This window comes from Bufo bufo, chromosome 1, assembly GCF_905171765.1.
Source record: "Bufo bufo chromosome 1, aBufBuf1.1, whole genome shotgun sequence".
Taxonomy (NCBI): Eukaryota; Metazoa; Chordata; class Amphibia; order Anura; family Bufonidae; genus Bufo; species Bufo bufo.
This window is the reverse complement of record NC_053389.1, coordinates 101,127,036-101,142,585: the sequence shown is the minus strand read 5'-3', so window position 1 is coordinate 101,142,585 and position 15,550 is coordinate 101,127,036. Positions and strand designations below refer to the sequence as shown.

Here is a 15,550-nt window from a genome sequence, read left to right as displayed (position 1 = left end):
CGTACATTCAGAAACATCCTTGCAGATATAATTGCCGATTGTCTGGACGTATACTGTCAACAAGCGGTTAAGAAACTGCATACAAAATGACCATATCGTGAGCACCGTTATTAGTTTATGTGAAACTGCATAAAGTGGAAACTTTACCTCACATTATATAACTGGCTCCAAAGATCATCTGAGACCTGCTATTCAAATTACTGATTCCTTACACCATGCCTACACAATTTTAATTTTCTTCTCTTCACAGGCAGCTTCTTGATTCTCAGAAACACCTAATGCAAAACCTTTCTAGAACAGAAGCAGAAGACAGTGCATTTAACAACTAGGAGACGTCTTCGATGCTAGCATATTTTATAGGGCTTAGGCTAAAAACACCCCATGCTTGGGATTTACCTTCAGTGGCACTTAGTAACTGCTATACTATGCTATCGCCATCACTCCCATAGGCACTGAATGCAGAAAATGGGTGCATGCGTGACCACCACTCCATTAAAATGCCTCTGGAATAGGAGGATCTAGTAAATTACAGGGATCCCAATGCCCGCACCCCCATCGATCATACATCTATCACCTGTCCAAATGTTATGGGATAACCCCTTTAATGCTACCCCTTTCAATACAGTTGGGGATGACGGATGCATTATACACGGGACACCCTTTTGGCATGGTTGGGCCACTTAAGTCTACGGACATGAAGGCTTTCAGAAGATTTTCCCACAGATATATGAATTTAGTAATAGAGCATATGTATTTTCTGTGAAATGACCTCTTATCTTGGTCTTAGAGAAAAAAAAATATCACAGGTCACCTCCCAACATCCTAGGATATTGATGTAAAGGTATTTTTAGGACGTTATGTAAAATTGCCATACAACAAACAGCAGCATCATATATAATTAAAATTTATTTATATATTTATATGGGCACATATCGTCCCTTTTATCTCAGCACAAAAGCACAATATAAATACAGCAATTTATACCCCCCCCTTCCCCATCCTTGTAATAAAAATACATTCTTTACAATCAAATAAAACTAGCGCTGAGGAACGGGTTGAGAAGAATCAGTAAGTTGTCTCATTTGGGTGGAGTTTCATATTTGAAAACGACACTAAAGATTTTGCCCCCCAGTCTCTCGGCCAGCCACGAGTTCTTGATGACAGCCAGTTTCAGGCTTTCGCATTGCAGGACTGCATAATAGTTTGTGTGGATGGCTCGGCCCATCCCTTCAATGATGACCAGGTCGGTGCGCCTCTCTTTGACCAGCATGGCAAGGCTTTTGTCTAAGCGACTGTAGACATACATGTGTAAAAGGTTATAAAACCAATGGAAGAACCAGAAGGTCATATAAAATTATGAATTATTATAATTAATAATTAAAAGGGAATCTGTCACCGAGATTTTGTGTATAGAGCTGAGGACATGGGTTTCTAGATGGCCACTAGTACATCCGCAATACCCAGTCCCCATAGCTCTGTGTGCTTTTATTGTGTAAAAAAAACCGATTTGATACATATGCAAATTAACCTGAGATGAGTCCTGTACGTGAGAAGAGTCAGGGAGAGGACTCATCTCAGGGTAATTTGCATATGTATCAAATCTTTTTTTTTTTTAACACAATAAAAGCACACAGAGCTATGGGGACTGGATATTGCGAATGTGCTAGCGGCCATCTAGCGACCCATGTCCTCAGCTCTATACACAAAATCCCGGTGACAGGTTCCCTTTAAATGATTGCACTGATCTAACTTATATAAGCCAAAGGAAAGACAAATTGAGGCACATTTATCAAAAGTGCCTTAAAAAGAGCTAGTAGTTTAATTTGGCAGATATTGTGCCCATTTTATCGTGATGGCACACATAACACGTCAGATTTTGCCCAACTAGCAGTACATTAGATGTAAGGGGCAGATTTGTCCCTATGACACTGGCTGACCTGTTTTTTTATATATGCAAATGAGATTCTAGGAGCAATGGGGGTGTTTCCATTACACCTAGAGGCTCTGCTCTCTCTGGAGCTGCCATTCCCTCTGCACTTTAATTGACAGGGCCAGGCAGTGAAAACATCAGAACGCCTGGCCCTGTCAGTTAAGGTGGAGATGGGGCGGCAGTTGCAGAGAGCAGAGCCTCTAGGTGTAACGGCAACGCCTCTGTTGCTCCTAGAGGTTCATTTGCATATATTAAAATGTAATTTTTCTCAGCAATGTGGACACATATGAACATGGGACCAACACAGATGTCTTCAGCTGCCAAGTGCACATGTAACAGGTCAGCCAGTGTCATAGGGACAAAACTGCTGACAGATGCCCATACAGATTTTTAGATGTACTGAATGTCAGCCATCCCGCAGATTTTCGCAGGACTGGCTGACTACCTAACATGTATGGGATGGTATCTCATGTGTACGGCCAGCCTTACCTACATCATTTTAGAGAACACATTACACAATTGTTCTACCATTTTTGTCTGGTAAATGAGCCCAATGAGCAAAAGACATGAAAAATTAATCCAGGCTCACCTCAGATCTAAGCAAGGAGAACTTGAGCCAGTTTGTACCAGTATTAACCTCTCATCCTGCAAAGCAGACCTAAGGGAAAAAAATTATTATATTAAAAAAAAAAAACATTTTTAAATTGCTGTCTCATTTACAAAATTTGGCAAAGGATTCTCAAAGAGGACTGGGATTCAAGACCTAAAATCAGACCACTGGTGAATATCCCAAGAAATGGACCTTCACCAATCACTATACAGGTTAGGCCTCATGCAAATGGCCGTATCCGTTTTTGTGGTCTGCAAATCACGGATACTGGCCGTGTGCATCCCACATTTTCCCTTCTGCAGGCCCCGCACTAGGTTTCAAATGCCTTTTCTTTTGCAGGGATGCAGAACGGATACGGGCAGCACACGGTGCACTGTCTGCATCTTTTGCGGCCCCGCTGAAATTAATGGATCCAATCCAATCCAAAAAAAAACCCGACCATAATACAGTCGTGTGAATGGGGCCTTATCAGCATCAACAAATATTGTAAGTCAAAATGACCTACTGAGAGAATAGTTCACATCTAGGGAAAACTGGGTAAGTGCCAAAAAATGGAGTTCTGTTCAGACTAAATACTTAGAACAAGTAAAGGCAGCTACATAACTGGCAGCCAGCATTGTGCTCAGGAATATACTGGGTGGTAGAGGTAAAACATGTCAGATGGCTTCTGCAAGGACATTTGGGCCCAGGCACGAAGTCAGCCAGTTGGACACCATTGGTAAAGATACATGCTACAGGCAGAAGTTCTTCAATAAGCACATTCCCTTTTGAAGACAGACAGATCTCATAGACTTACTGTATAATCGTATCCATGTCTGCAATCCGCTCTGTGACAATCAGGGATTCATTGTAGGTGACATCATTTAGAGCTGGTCCTGAATTACATGCCAGGATGACCTGCAAAGCAACAGAGAGGTATTAACAAGAGCATCTAAAGGGGCACCCAGTCCCCCACCCACCTGACCACTGCTAGGAGGACTTTTAATAGAGTGGCAGTGTAGTATGCGTCCTGCTCCTCCATTGAAAGTCTATGGCACTGCCGAAAATAGCCAAGAACAGTATTGGATGGGTGAATAGAGCTGTGGACCAGAACAGCCTTTTAAGTGGTGCTATTAAAAGGTGGACATTGCTGAAATACAACCATTCCATACATTCAGACACTTAACAGGCACTTCAGAACGATACGCTGCAGTTCTAGGTTGCTGGTTCTTCTATGTAGAAGTTAGACAAAGTGATCTGTACTGACGAAGAGATGATAGGAGTACTGTACCTCTGTACCTCTGGACAGCAGTTCTCGAACAAATGGGAAAATTCCCAGGATGATATCAATTCCACTGTTGTCCACGAATATTAAGGCGCATTTATGTGGAGGACCCTGGAAAACAGAAAGGTCATCACAAAAGTTGCATTTGTAAGAGGGTAAGCAAAATAGGAGATTTCCCGCAATGCATTTAAAGGGAACCTGCCATGCAGAACATGGTGTGCAGGCAGCATGTTATAGAGCAAGAGGAGCTGAGCAGATTGATATATAGCTTTATAGGAAAAGATTTAGTAAAACTTTGCATTTACTCATTTAAATCCTTGCTCATTTTGGATTCTGAAGTCCAGGAGGCGGTCCTATCAGTGATTGACAGGTATCTCTGTATACACAGTCATAGAGAGAAGGCTGTCAATCACTGATAGGACCGCCTCCTGGACTGCAGAGCTCAGAATGAGCAGGGCTTTAAATGAATCAAATACATGTTTTACTGAATCTTTTCCCATAAAACTACATATCAGTCTGCTCAGCTCCTCCTGCTCTATAACATGCTGCCTGCAGATGATTTAGCATTTTCATAGTGACAGGTTCCCTTTAATATATTCAAAGTCGCATTACATTGTCAATGTCATGACTCACAGCCTAAATCTGCATCCAAGCAGCCCCTTCCATATGTAACCCAACCCACAGGGCTTTTAATGGATAAGTAAAATCATACATCAACTCCCATTCTTTAGGGTGCACCAATTTGATCTGGAATGGTTACCAAATAACTATAAAGTCGCTGCATTTCAAGCTATAGAGGTAGAAATCTACGTATTATTAGTGTGCAAAGACTAATATTTCTTATTCTGGGAGTGTGTGGGAAACAAAGTCATGCAATGGACAGGAGAACGTACTCTACCTTTAACCTTTCGATCCAAGCAGAATAAGTGTCAACAAGCCAAGGTCTAACTGTTGGGAAAGGGAGAAAAATGAAAACGTAAAGGGTGCACAGCTACAGGTGTCATGGACCCTTAAGGCCTCGCCAGTTTCCTCTCACTTAATCCAATCATTTATTGTGACAAAAAGCAAACTGCTATCACAAGGACCCCGCAGACAACCATACAAGGGAAGACTAAGTCAATTCTAGGAAGTTTACCAACATCTCCTCGGTCAAAGCCAGATGTATAGATCTATATCTAGATAGATATACTAGTCCAGGATCCCTAAAAATCTATATGAGGTGCACGGACAAAGGAAAGAGCGCTGATCTGTCTGCAAATCTCCCATCCACTATGATGGGTGGCAGTGCATGGGCAGTTACTGCTATCAAGCAGGCCAGGGAGGTCATCAGAGAGGTGTCTAAGAAATAGAGTCTCACTAATTAAAGTAGGGTATGTCCTAAATTTGAATAGTAGGAAAACTCCTTCACGTGTGCCAATAATGTACACACCAAAACAAAACCCTGCTAAATTGGCCCTGAGATCAGAAGATGATGATGTGATCCAGTATATGGCTGTATAAGAGCACACTCTGCTGTCTTGATTATAATACACACAGAAGAAGGGATCCAGGAGCCAGAGGAAGGGCACTCAAGGGCTGCCAGTTGTTCACCACTGAACTATCATGATGAAGGGTCAATAAAATCATAACTACCCCTTCATTTGCTTTCTGCTATACCTATAGGACTATGTTCACATCTCATTTTAAAGGGGTTTTCTCAGATTTTACTACTGATTACCTATCCTTAGGATAGGTCATCAGTATCTGATCGGTGGGGGTCCGACACGATAAGTTCAACGGTCACGTGGTCTAGGCACAGTTCAGCCCCATTGAAGTGAAGGGGGCTGAGTGCAATACCAAACGCCGGCGTCTTCTCAAACAGCTAATTGGTGGGGGTCCTGGGTGTCGGACCCCCACCGATAAGACACTGATGCATCAGGAAAGATCTCAGTGCATACACCAATCATATCCCTAGGCTCCCATTCCCTCAATGGAGGCTTAAAGAGGCCGGTATGCATTAACATACCTTTTGTGCTTTCCTATACAGTGGGCCCTCCACAAAAATATGTTTTGAAGCTAATGGCTGACAAATGCTACTGTATGGCTATATAGAGACATACGTGAGAGGTATACGACTCCTGGTGCTAACATCATATATCGGTAGAACATTAGATTACCCATACAACATCCTTATACGAACTCTCCAAACTCACCTTGTAACTTTTCCTGCGCTTCCTCAAATCCAAACTCAGGGTCAGATTCTAAGACTCTGGATCAGACACAAGAAGGACACTAAGATTACGTTTCCCTGCAGTGTAGAAGTATCCAACACCATGAATAACATGAGCCAATTCAGTGCAAACGCACAGAACAACATTGCTACAAGATATCTCAGAAAAACGACAATGTCTTATCCCGAGCAGAAGCCATTGGTTGATCTCTATGGGAAACGCTCACTTGTACTCTTGTCATTTTGCTTGCTTGTTGCTTCCCTAACTGTAAGGTGATGGGGGACATTATATACTGTAGAGGTTATCGTTAAAGGTTATTCTGGACTCAGCATTCTGGGATCTTTAGACCATCAATAGCAGATTGGTGAGGGTCTGACTCTCAGCAGCTGTTTGAAGAGGCCAAGACGCTCGTGCAAGTGCTTCAGCCTCTTCAGTTCCTTGGTCCGGCCACCTGCAAACTCTCTACTTAGCATTGGTAATGCAGCATATTGTAGCTTCATTCCATCCATATTACGATTCTGTGCAGGTAGACAGGCAGAGGGTAACAATGAAGAGGTGGCATCGCTTGCAGGATTGCTGCAAGAGTTTCAAACAGCTGATCAGCAGGGGTGCCAAGAACTGGACCCCAAGAGATTTGATATTGATGGTCTGTCCTATGGAGTAGCCATCAATATGTCGATCACCTATACAGGTGCAGTACACTCTGACGATAGAATATACTAGAGGTGGAATATACAAGGGGCCCACTTTACAGAGTTTTATGTATGTATGTGAATAAGTGGCCATGTTTGTGAAAGAAGCACCACATTACTGTGGTGTGTTACTAACACTGATGCATTAATGCACATCCTCATAGGATGCCATTTATACTGGTAGTTATAGTGGCCAGTCCTAGCAGCCACATTATAGATCTTTACATAAGCTGAGAAATTATTTTCAAATATGAACATTTGCTTTCATTATGTTTTCTGATATTTTAATTGAAATAGCAATTTTAAAAAGTATGTGTACTACTAATCATTTTATTGCTTCAAAATAGAAATAAAACCCTGCAAATGGTTGTGGTTAAAAAAGACATTTTGCACCTGAAGTCTTACGTGTCTCCATGGTTACAGACTACAAACATACCCCGTAGTCAAGTTTCACGCTCTTCTTTCTGCCCCATAGGGCAGAAGAGGAAGCAAAATAACAAATGACTGCAGGATCAGACTACACAGGGTTTAAATGTAGTCTGTAACCATGGAGACAGAATAGTAATTTTGCCTTTTGGACTGTTGAGGTTGGGAAACTCTGAAAAGGAGGTCAAGTGATAAAACACAAGATCCATTTAAAAGGGTAATCCAATCTTAAATACTTACAGCATATCCACAGATATGCTGTAAGTATATCCCAGAGGTGGACTCGCACCTATCAGACATGGTTTAACATGGGAATACTCCACTGAGAGAATGAACAATTCATTGTAAGACTTATTGCAGCTTATCTATAGAAGACATGGTGGTTGTAAAACATGGAACACCTACTCGGAGACTGCTTTTGCTCCCCAGTCAAAGACATTGCCTGCTAACAGTCCTTTCACCAGTGCAAACTGTTTCTCCTCCCAGCCCAATGTATCCAAAGATCTGATAATTTTCTGATAATATTTTAACGCTATATCATTTTCCTTCTGCTTTACCTGGAAGAAAAACATGAGAGACTGCATTTTACAGAAGGAAGGAAAGATTTCTTACCCAGGCTTGGATTGTTTGCGCCAAGACCCCTCCGGTCATTTTCCTCTTACGTTCATGGCCTCTATTGGACCAACAAGTCACTGTTACCAGCATGCCGACATGAAAACAGTCAAGGAGACACATAGCAAGATGGCAGACAACACAGTGATTACAGAATATCCATCCACAGCATATCATGACGTCAGCGGCAGGCCTCTGTGGAATACACACTCTGTGGTTTGACTCCTCTTTCCATTACATGGTTTTTCTTGTGTTTTTTTTTTTATTTTTTACATTGTAGATTCATATTGAAGACATGGAAATGATGAAGGAACACATATGTAATTAAGTAGGTGCTAAACAAACCAGAATATATTTTAGATTCTCCAGAGTCGCCCCTTGTTGCTTTGATGACAGCTTGGCACACTGTTGGCATTCTCTTCAAAAGTAGTCGACTGCAACTCCCCTGCATAACGGAAACGGGACGGATCCGTTTTGCAGCCCATAGACTTCTATTATGACGGAATGAATAACGAAATGCCTCTCCGTCATAGAATTGCGTTATGGTCCGTGGTAACGGAATCCATAACACAATTCACCTTTTACCAGTAAATAAAGCGTGAACGAATTTCAAAATCTAAAATTCGCTCATCTCTAATCATAGCATTTGAAGGTTTTCATGACTGCATCTGAAGAACCTTCAAAGGTCTGGAATGTCACTTCTCTTTACTTAGCTGAGCGGTTCTTGCCATAATGTGGGTTAGAACAGTAGTAGAATGCCTCTGCACAACACAATCAATGGTCTCAAACACATTATGAAGGCAGGAACTTCCACAACTTACGGTAACTCTTGACAAGGCATACTTGTTAACTGAAAACCATTCCAGGCGACTACCTCATGAATGCCAAGAGTGTACAAAGCGGTCATCAAAGCAAAAGAGGGCGACTGAAGAATCTAAAATATAAAACATCTTCTGGTTTGTTTAACGGTCTTTTGTCCACTACTTCTATAGGTGTTCCTTCATCATTTTCATGTCATCAATATCAATCTACGATGTACAAAATAAAATTAAAATAAAAAAAATCAAGAAAAACTCATGGAATGAAAAGGTGTGTCCAAATGTTTAACCGGTACTGTATGTATACATGTTACATCTAGTTGTGCTTTGACAGTGATCATGAACTATACATCGCTGCCCATACAAGAACTAAGGAAGGGAGCGGTGATCTCATACAACACGTCTAGTCTACATTTTAGCCCAAAAAAAAATAAAAAATTCTTACCTCTTCACTTCCCACCGATCTAGCGAAGACACTACCAGACATTGTTTACAAGCTGTCAGCACTTGACTGCTGCAGCCAATCAATGGCCTCAGCAGTCACATTCCATCACCACTCCAGTAGGGACAGCATGTGATGGGTGAGGCCACTGTAGCGGCATGTCATTGCTGGCACCTTGTAAACAAAGTCGCAGAGGACAGTTGGAGCATATGTGCTGGAACTGGTGCACAAAGTGCCCACGGGCTCAGCACTGACTCCGTAAACCTAATTCAGAGGACAAGTCATACTGATGCCCTGCACTATGTTTAAAGTTATCCATAAGTCATTTGAAGAAATTGAATGTGATCTATGTTTGGTGTCTGGCAAAGGGTACATCCCCACGCTGCGTAAATGCTGCAGATTTTCCACCGCGGAATTGCATGCTGAAAATCCACAGCTTTTGCAGTAGCAGCGAAGCGGATGAGATTTCCCCCAATGGCCGCCACACACTCCGCAGCGGAATCTGCACACAAATTGACACGCGGAGCAGATTTTAAATCCGCAGCATATCAATTTATGTTACAACTATGTGCTTAGGATCTGCTTTGCAAAGGGTGAAGTCTGTGGTAATCCCACAGCATTTCTGCACCGAAATCCGCATGATATGGTACGGATTTTGCAGCTTCGGATTAACCTGCTACATGTGGCCATAGCCTATATATTACAATACCATCCCCAACCATTTATCGGTGTGCTATAAGCCTACAAAGGGTTGTCTCAACCTAGAAGAAAATGTCCATTTGTTTCCCAAAAACAGTGCTACTCTTGTCCACAGGCTGTGTCTGGTACTGCAGTTCAATTCTTTCCAAGTGTGCAAGGCTAAGCTGCAATACAAGACACAGCCTATGGACAAAAATGGTGAAGCTTCTAGAAAAAATAAGACCCTTTTCCTAATCTTGGAGAACGCCTTTGATATACACAGGAGCCAGTCAGAACGGGACCCCATATGTGGTCTGATAAAAACCCAAGGATCATCAAAGAATTTTTCTTTCTTATTGATGCCCCCCAGAGGTACGTCACTGCAAACCTATCTATGGCATTAACATGGTTATAAACTTAGGGAATGGCAAACATCTGCTTTTCGAAAAATAATGCCGCATCGTTGCTCCTCAGCTGAAGGTGTTATAGCTTGTCTCCAAAGCTGATGAGACTGGAGACGAGCAAGCAAATTAATGCTAATTACCTCATTACATATTCATAAGCCTGAAGATCATGCAGCACTTCAGAAGTGACATTTAGACGAGCAGCTCCGCTCTGCATAGGCTGCTGCACAAGCCTGTGAATACTAAGTAGCCTCGTATGTCTTCCAGCTTGCTACATCGCTGTAAATATTAATCTGCACCTTGGCAGAGGTGTTAAGTCGTACACGCGCAGTGCCGGCAAGCTGATAGATTATTAAATAGCGCACCAACTAAAGGATATCACCCTACAAATGAGGGATGCAGGGCGACAGATTGGGAAATTATTCAGGTGGGGGCGTGAATTCTTGTAATAAATAGAATAGTCTTACCGGCAATCCATCACCACCAGCTTGGACTATTTAGTACGACGGGTAAGAAGTCCAAATCCCTATTTTTATTTTTTCCTACTACCTCCGTTCCCCTGCTGATAATACATTGTCAGGACTGCTGTGCATGTGCTCATGAGTCCTCTCCTAGTGTGTTAGCACAGCAGTCCAGACTGTGTTTTTCAGCGCAGATTTGAGTGCTGACAGAGGTGGACCAGGGGCATTAGGAAAATAAAAACTGGACTGCTTATCTGCAGTGCTACCCATGTACTATTAGAGATAACAGCCCCTAATCATGCTGATAGATTTCCTTTAATAAGGACCTGTCACCTCTCCTGACATGTCTTGGTAACTACTTTCCCATTCAATAGCAATTCTGGAGTATATTTTCATATAGCTTTGTGCTGTGCCATTCCTCTATTATTCCTATTAGAAGGTTAAGAACGAGTTGCCAGCAGTCTACAGTAAAAGACCAACTCGGTGTTATCAGCTCGGGGTGAGTCCCTGCATAGTCTGAAACTGGCAGCACTGATTGGGTAGTGTTAGACTGTGCAGGAACACCCCCAGATAATAAAAACAGGTGAGAAAAAAAGAATATGTGTTGCTATCTGGTTTTAACTGGCAGAAAACATTTTGGTGACACATTTCCTTTAATCTTACATACTCATTAGGAGAATCGCTAATCAGAATAGACATAACCTAGAAATCAAATCCCCTGTATCTTGTCTCCCTGTTTAAAGAACTTGAGGGGAAGCAAGTGATGGCGGTTCTCCTCTCTTCTGTCCATTAAAGGGGTTGTCCGGGTTCAGAGCTGTACCCACAACATATCCCCATTTTAACCCAGGCAGCCCCCCTGACTTCAGCATCGGAGAAGTTCATGCTCAGATGCTCCCCTTTGCCCTGCGTTAAATCGTGCAGGGCAAAGGCATTTTCTGGAGTTCCAGTGACGAACCGAGCTCTCCGTAGGGCTGGCAGGCAGAGGCTTCCGCCCAGCAGTGTGTTCGGTGATGTCACTGATAAGCGGGCTGTAGCGCTGCCCTAGCCTGTGAAACGGCTAGGGCAGCGCTAAAGCCCGCCCATCAGAGCCGGTGACATCACCGAACATACTGCTGGGCGGAAGCTTCCACCCGGCAGTGTGTTATTGTAAATAAAGAGCCCGTGCCCTGTGCGATCCAACGCAGGGCAAGGAAGAGCATCGGAGCATGAAATGTGAAATTATGGGTATGTCCCGGACAACCCCTTTAAAGGAATCCCAACTATATGAATTAATGTCTTAAGGAAACCTTGCAGCAAACACAGGCATCAACATCTCTCTGATCTCCTCCATTTTGGAATGGCAGAGGGATGACTGGTCTCCTACTGGAGGAGGTTCTCATCAGTATGTGAACAGCAGAGGAGGAGGGGGGGGGGGTCTGGAAGTGTTAATTCCCAGGAATATATATAGGATAATTATTTATACATTTCTCACAGTTATGACTGCAGAATAAGACAGGGTAGACTACTGTAGAGAAGGATTTTGTGCACTTTCTACATTCTTGGGGATAATGCAGAAGCTGTGGACTGTGCCGCTATTTGCCAAGAGGAGTACCACAGAGAGGAGAAACAGGGAATTTGGTTGCTGTCCCAAATTACTTGAATCATTCCCACTTGAGAAGTATGACTATGTTCACATCTGTAAGATTGTGGGGAAAGAACAGAAAAAGGGGAAAAAAAAAAAAAAAAGAGGCGGCAGCATATGCTGCACAAGCCAGACACCAATGACGACCAGAGGAGCCCACCGACTATAATGGCGTCAGATGGGTTTCCATTATGGGCTCTGTAATCCTGCAGGACAGAGTCTGTGAGGGGAGTTATCATAGCCTATGCAATCTGTAATAGATATATAATGGAATTGCTATAGATGAAAATAATAAAGCATAAACCTTTACTTTAAAGAAACACAAAAATCATGAAACAATTGCTTTTCAGATGATACATGCCCCCATCTCTCCGTTTGCCCAGATTGTGTTGCTAGTTTGTGAGATCTGAAGGCAAGGATATCTTCCCGAGCCCAGATATAGTACTGAAAGGCATATCCGTCTACTTACTGCTCATATAGGAACAGTGGGTCACTAGAAAAGCTGGGTGACAAGACCCCCACATGGAATACCTTGTTTGGGATGATTTCAGAGTTGCACAGCAAGCTGATGGAGATTTACCAAAACTGGTGCAAAGGTAAAACTGGAAAAAAGGATCAGTCTGATTGGTTGCTAGTCGTGATTAAAGGATATGTACACCTTTGGGGGCAATTTTTCTATATTATTGGATTGTACTCCTTTGGAGCTAAAAATATATTTTTAATTGGCCTTTATTACAAACATGGAACCCTTTTTTCTGTACAGGGCTGAGATGCTCTAATAGAGGGATCTGAATTTTATCCCTTTCTTCCGTCAGCCAGCTAATCTAATGGGCTCCTTATCTCTGACCTTATGAACACTTATTATAGGTCAGTTCTTATCTTACTGATAAGAATGTGGCTTAAAGGGATTTTCCCATCTCAGACAATGGGGGCGCTTCGCTAGGATATGCTCCAGTTTGTCTATTAGGTGTGGGTTCCACCTCTGGGACCCGCACCTACGCTGAGAACAGAGCCCCGAAAGTCATGGAGGGTGCACTGCGCATGCGCAGCCGCCCTCCATTCATTTCTATGGGGCTGCTGAAAATAGTCGAGGGCTGGCTTGGATATTTCCGTTAACCCCATAGAAATGAATGGGATCGGTGACCAGGCAAGCGTGGTGCGCTTCCATTCACTACTATGGCGAGATCACTTGGTGGTTGCTGGAACTGGGAAAACCCGGGGTCCTCCAGCCATCACCTTCCCTGCTCCGTTCTCAGCGTAGGTGCGGGACCCACACCTATCAGACAATGGGGGTATATCCTAGAGATATGCCCCCATTGTCTCAGATGGTAATACCCCTTTAAATAAGTGTTTATTACCTCTTAGTAAATTAGAGATAAAGGTTATTAGATGACGGGCACAAAGTAAAAGTAAAAAGTATGATGCACACAGCTAGATAAACAGTTAAGCCTTTGTGACAGAACAGCTCAATATTTTTATTAAAGACCAAATGGAAAAATGATTTTTAGCTCACAATGAGTAAAATGCAAACATAAAAAAAATTGCCTTTGAAGGTGTACATAGCCTTTAAGTAAATTTTCCTTTGCACCAATTTTGATAAATCTCCTCCAAGTGAATTTTTGTACAGGAATTTTAACACCATGCTCTGGGTGTGGCATATTTTCAGGAATTTCCCATAGACTTCTCTATTGGAAAAAAACACAGTCTAAAGAGAAAGTAAAAGGTTGTGCAACTAAAAACTAACACCCAAATGCTCATAAAAATGCATTAATTTTTTGTTTTTTAACAGACAAAAAATGGCAGCACCCTAAGAAATGCTTTATATCTATGGCTACCTGACATAAAAGATTGTTATACGATTTAAAAACAAGTTAAAGGGAGACTGTCCTTGAATAAGGACTGCTATGCACAGTACTACATGAGTAGTACTGCAGATAAGTACTCCAGATCAGTATATTTTTTATTTTCATACTGCCCCGTTCCTCCTCTATGTACTGGAGGTGCTCTCCGTTATGTGTGCTCGGTTCAGCACTCTGGACTATGTCATCCAGTGCAGCTTTACAAGCGCAAAGTGGGGGATTAGGGGGCTGTATGAAAATAAAAATTAGCAATTTCAATTTATCTGCAATACAATTGATGTTTTACTGCAGATAATAAGCCTTAATGGAGGTGACAGATTCCCTTTAATTGGTACTTTTCCCCTGGTAAACTACAGTCGAATTACGTTACATGACAGACACCTAAAGACTAAAGGCCACTTTATACACGTCGAGAATCAGCCCGATAATCGCTAACAAGCATTCATAGGAACACTTGTTAGCAATTATTTGTAGGATTAAGATGCCGCCGATTACCCAATGAACAAGCAAAAAGCTTTTTCATGGGATAATATGATCGTTTGTGTGGTCACTAAAATCATAATTTCCGGCAGCAGATCATGCCATCTAACCATGCTCTGCTGCCGGCAAACAATGATTCAGTATAGGGACGAGAGGTGGTATTAGCGATCACTTCTCCTCATACTGTGGAGGGGATCGCTGCATGTAAATGTAGAGGTCTCCTCCACAAACAGACGTTTGCCGGGAAGGAAGCCTGCTAAATTTTCCCATGTAAAGGGACTTTTACGTATTATAAGGCGCTCTTCATTTGGTTTTGTAGTCAAGGACAGGACATGACATGTAAGGATCCGACAAACAAGTGACTTACCTGCAGTCATTAACTACATCACCTAGGTAAAAAAAAAAAAAAAAAAGCAAGGGCATACGGTACATACCACAGATGCCAACCATGCAGCTACTATGGGAAGCATGGAGAGAGGGGGCCCTGTCCTAGTTGGTGGCATCCCCTTTTGCACAGGGCAGTGAGGACCTGTGCAGGACACCCTTTTAACAAACAAGGGAGTAGGGAATCGGCCCAAGGAGATGGACGAGAAGGGGGAAGCAAACAAAGAACTTCTGCTCCAGGTAAACAAGTATGACCTTTTCTATGAGGCCTCCTCTCTTCTATGTGCGCCATTGCCACAATGATATAAACACATAAATATATGCTCACTTTTGAGTAGGGGTCTGGAAAATTGAACTCGTTTAGGCAGTGCTCCCGTGTGTCCAGAAGGCTGCGGACGGTCAGTGATCCATACGCACTGCAAGAGAGTTCAAGAGTAATCGTTAAGGAAACGGTGAAAGATGCAGGTGGCTGTAATATGGATTATAGCTGTGAAAATCATTCCTGCAACTGCTCCATATCATAAAACATCTCCAGATCTACAAGTGCAATACATTGTATGAGATATCTCCGTATATGTAAAAATGAGGTATAGAGGAGCAGAGGTAGCAGTCACTCCTGGGTGTCCAAGAAGGTCCAACAACAGGTGGGGGTCCTGTAA

At 42.6% G+C, this 15,550-nt stretch overlaps 1 protein-coding gene across 1 annotated transcript in view; it reads right to left on the bottom strand.

Moving 5' to 3' along the window:
• Positions 1–888: 888 nt before the first annotated feature.
• Positions 889–15,550, bottom strand: part of PANK4 (pantothenate kinase 4 (inactive)) — an 83,171-nt gene continuing 68,509 nt past the window's right edge. The window contains exons 12-19 of the mRNA XM_040427376.1: positions 15,220–15,307; positions 7,538–7,689; positions 5,997–6,052; positions 4,703–4,752; positions 3,811–3,915; positions 3,337–3,437; positions 2,520–2,588; positions 889–1,292 (exon numbers count right to left, since the gene is read on the bottom strand). Coding sequence (XP_040283310.1) covers positions 1,079–1,292; positions 2,520–2,588; positions 3,337–3,437; positions 3,811–3,915; positions 4,703–4,752; positions 5,997–6,052; positions 7,538–7,689; positions 15,220–15,307 — 835 coding nt within the window. The 3' untranslated portion in view covers positions 889–1,078. The remainder of the gene's footprint in view (positions 1,293–2,519; positions 2,589–3,336; positions 3,438–3,810; positions 3,916–4,702; positions 4,753–5,996; positions 6,053–7,537; positions 7,690–15,219; positions 15,308–15,550) is intronic.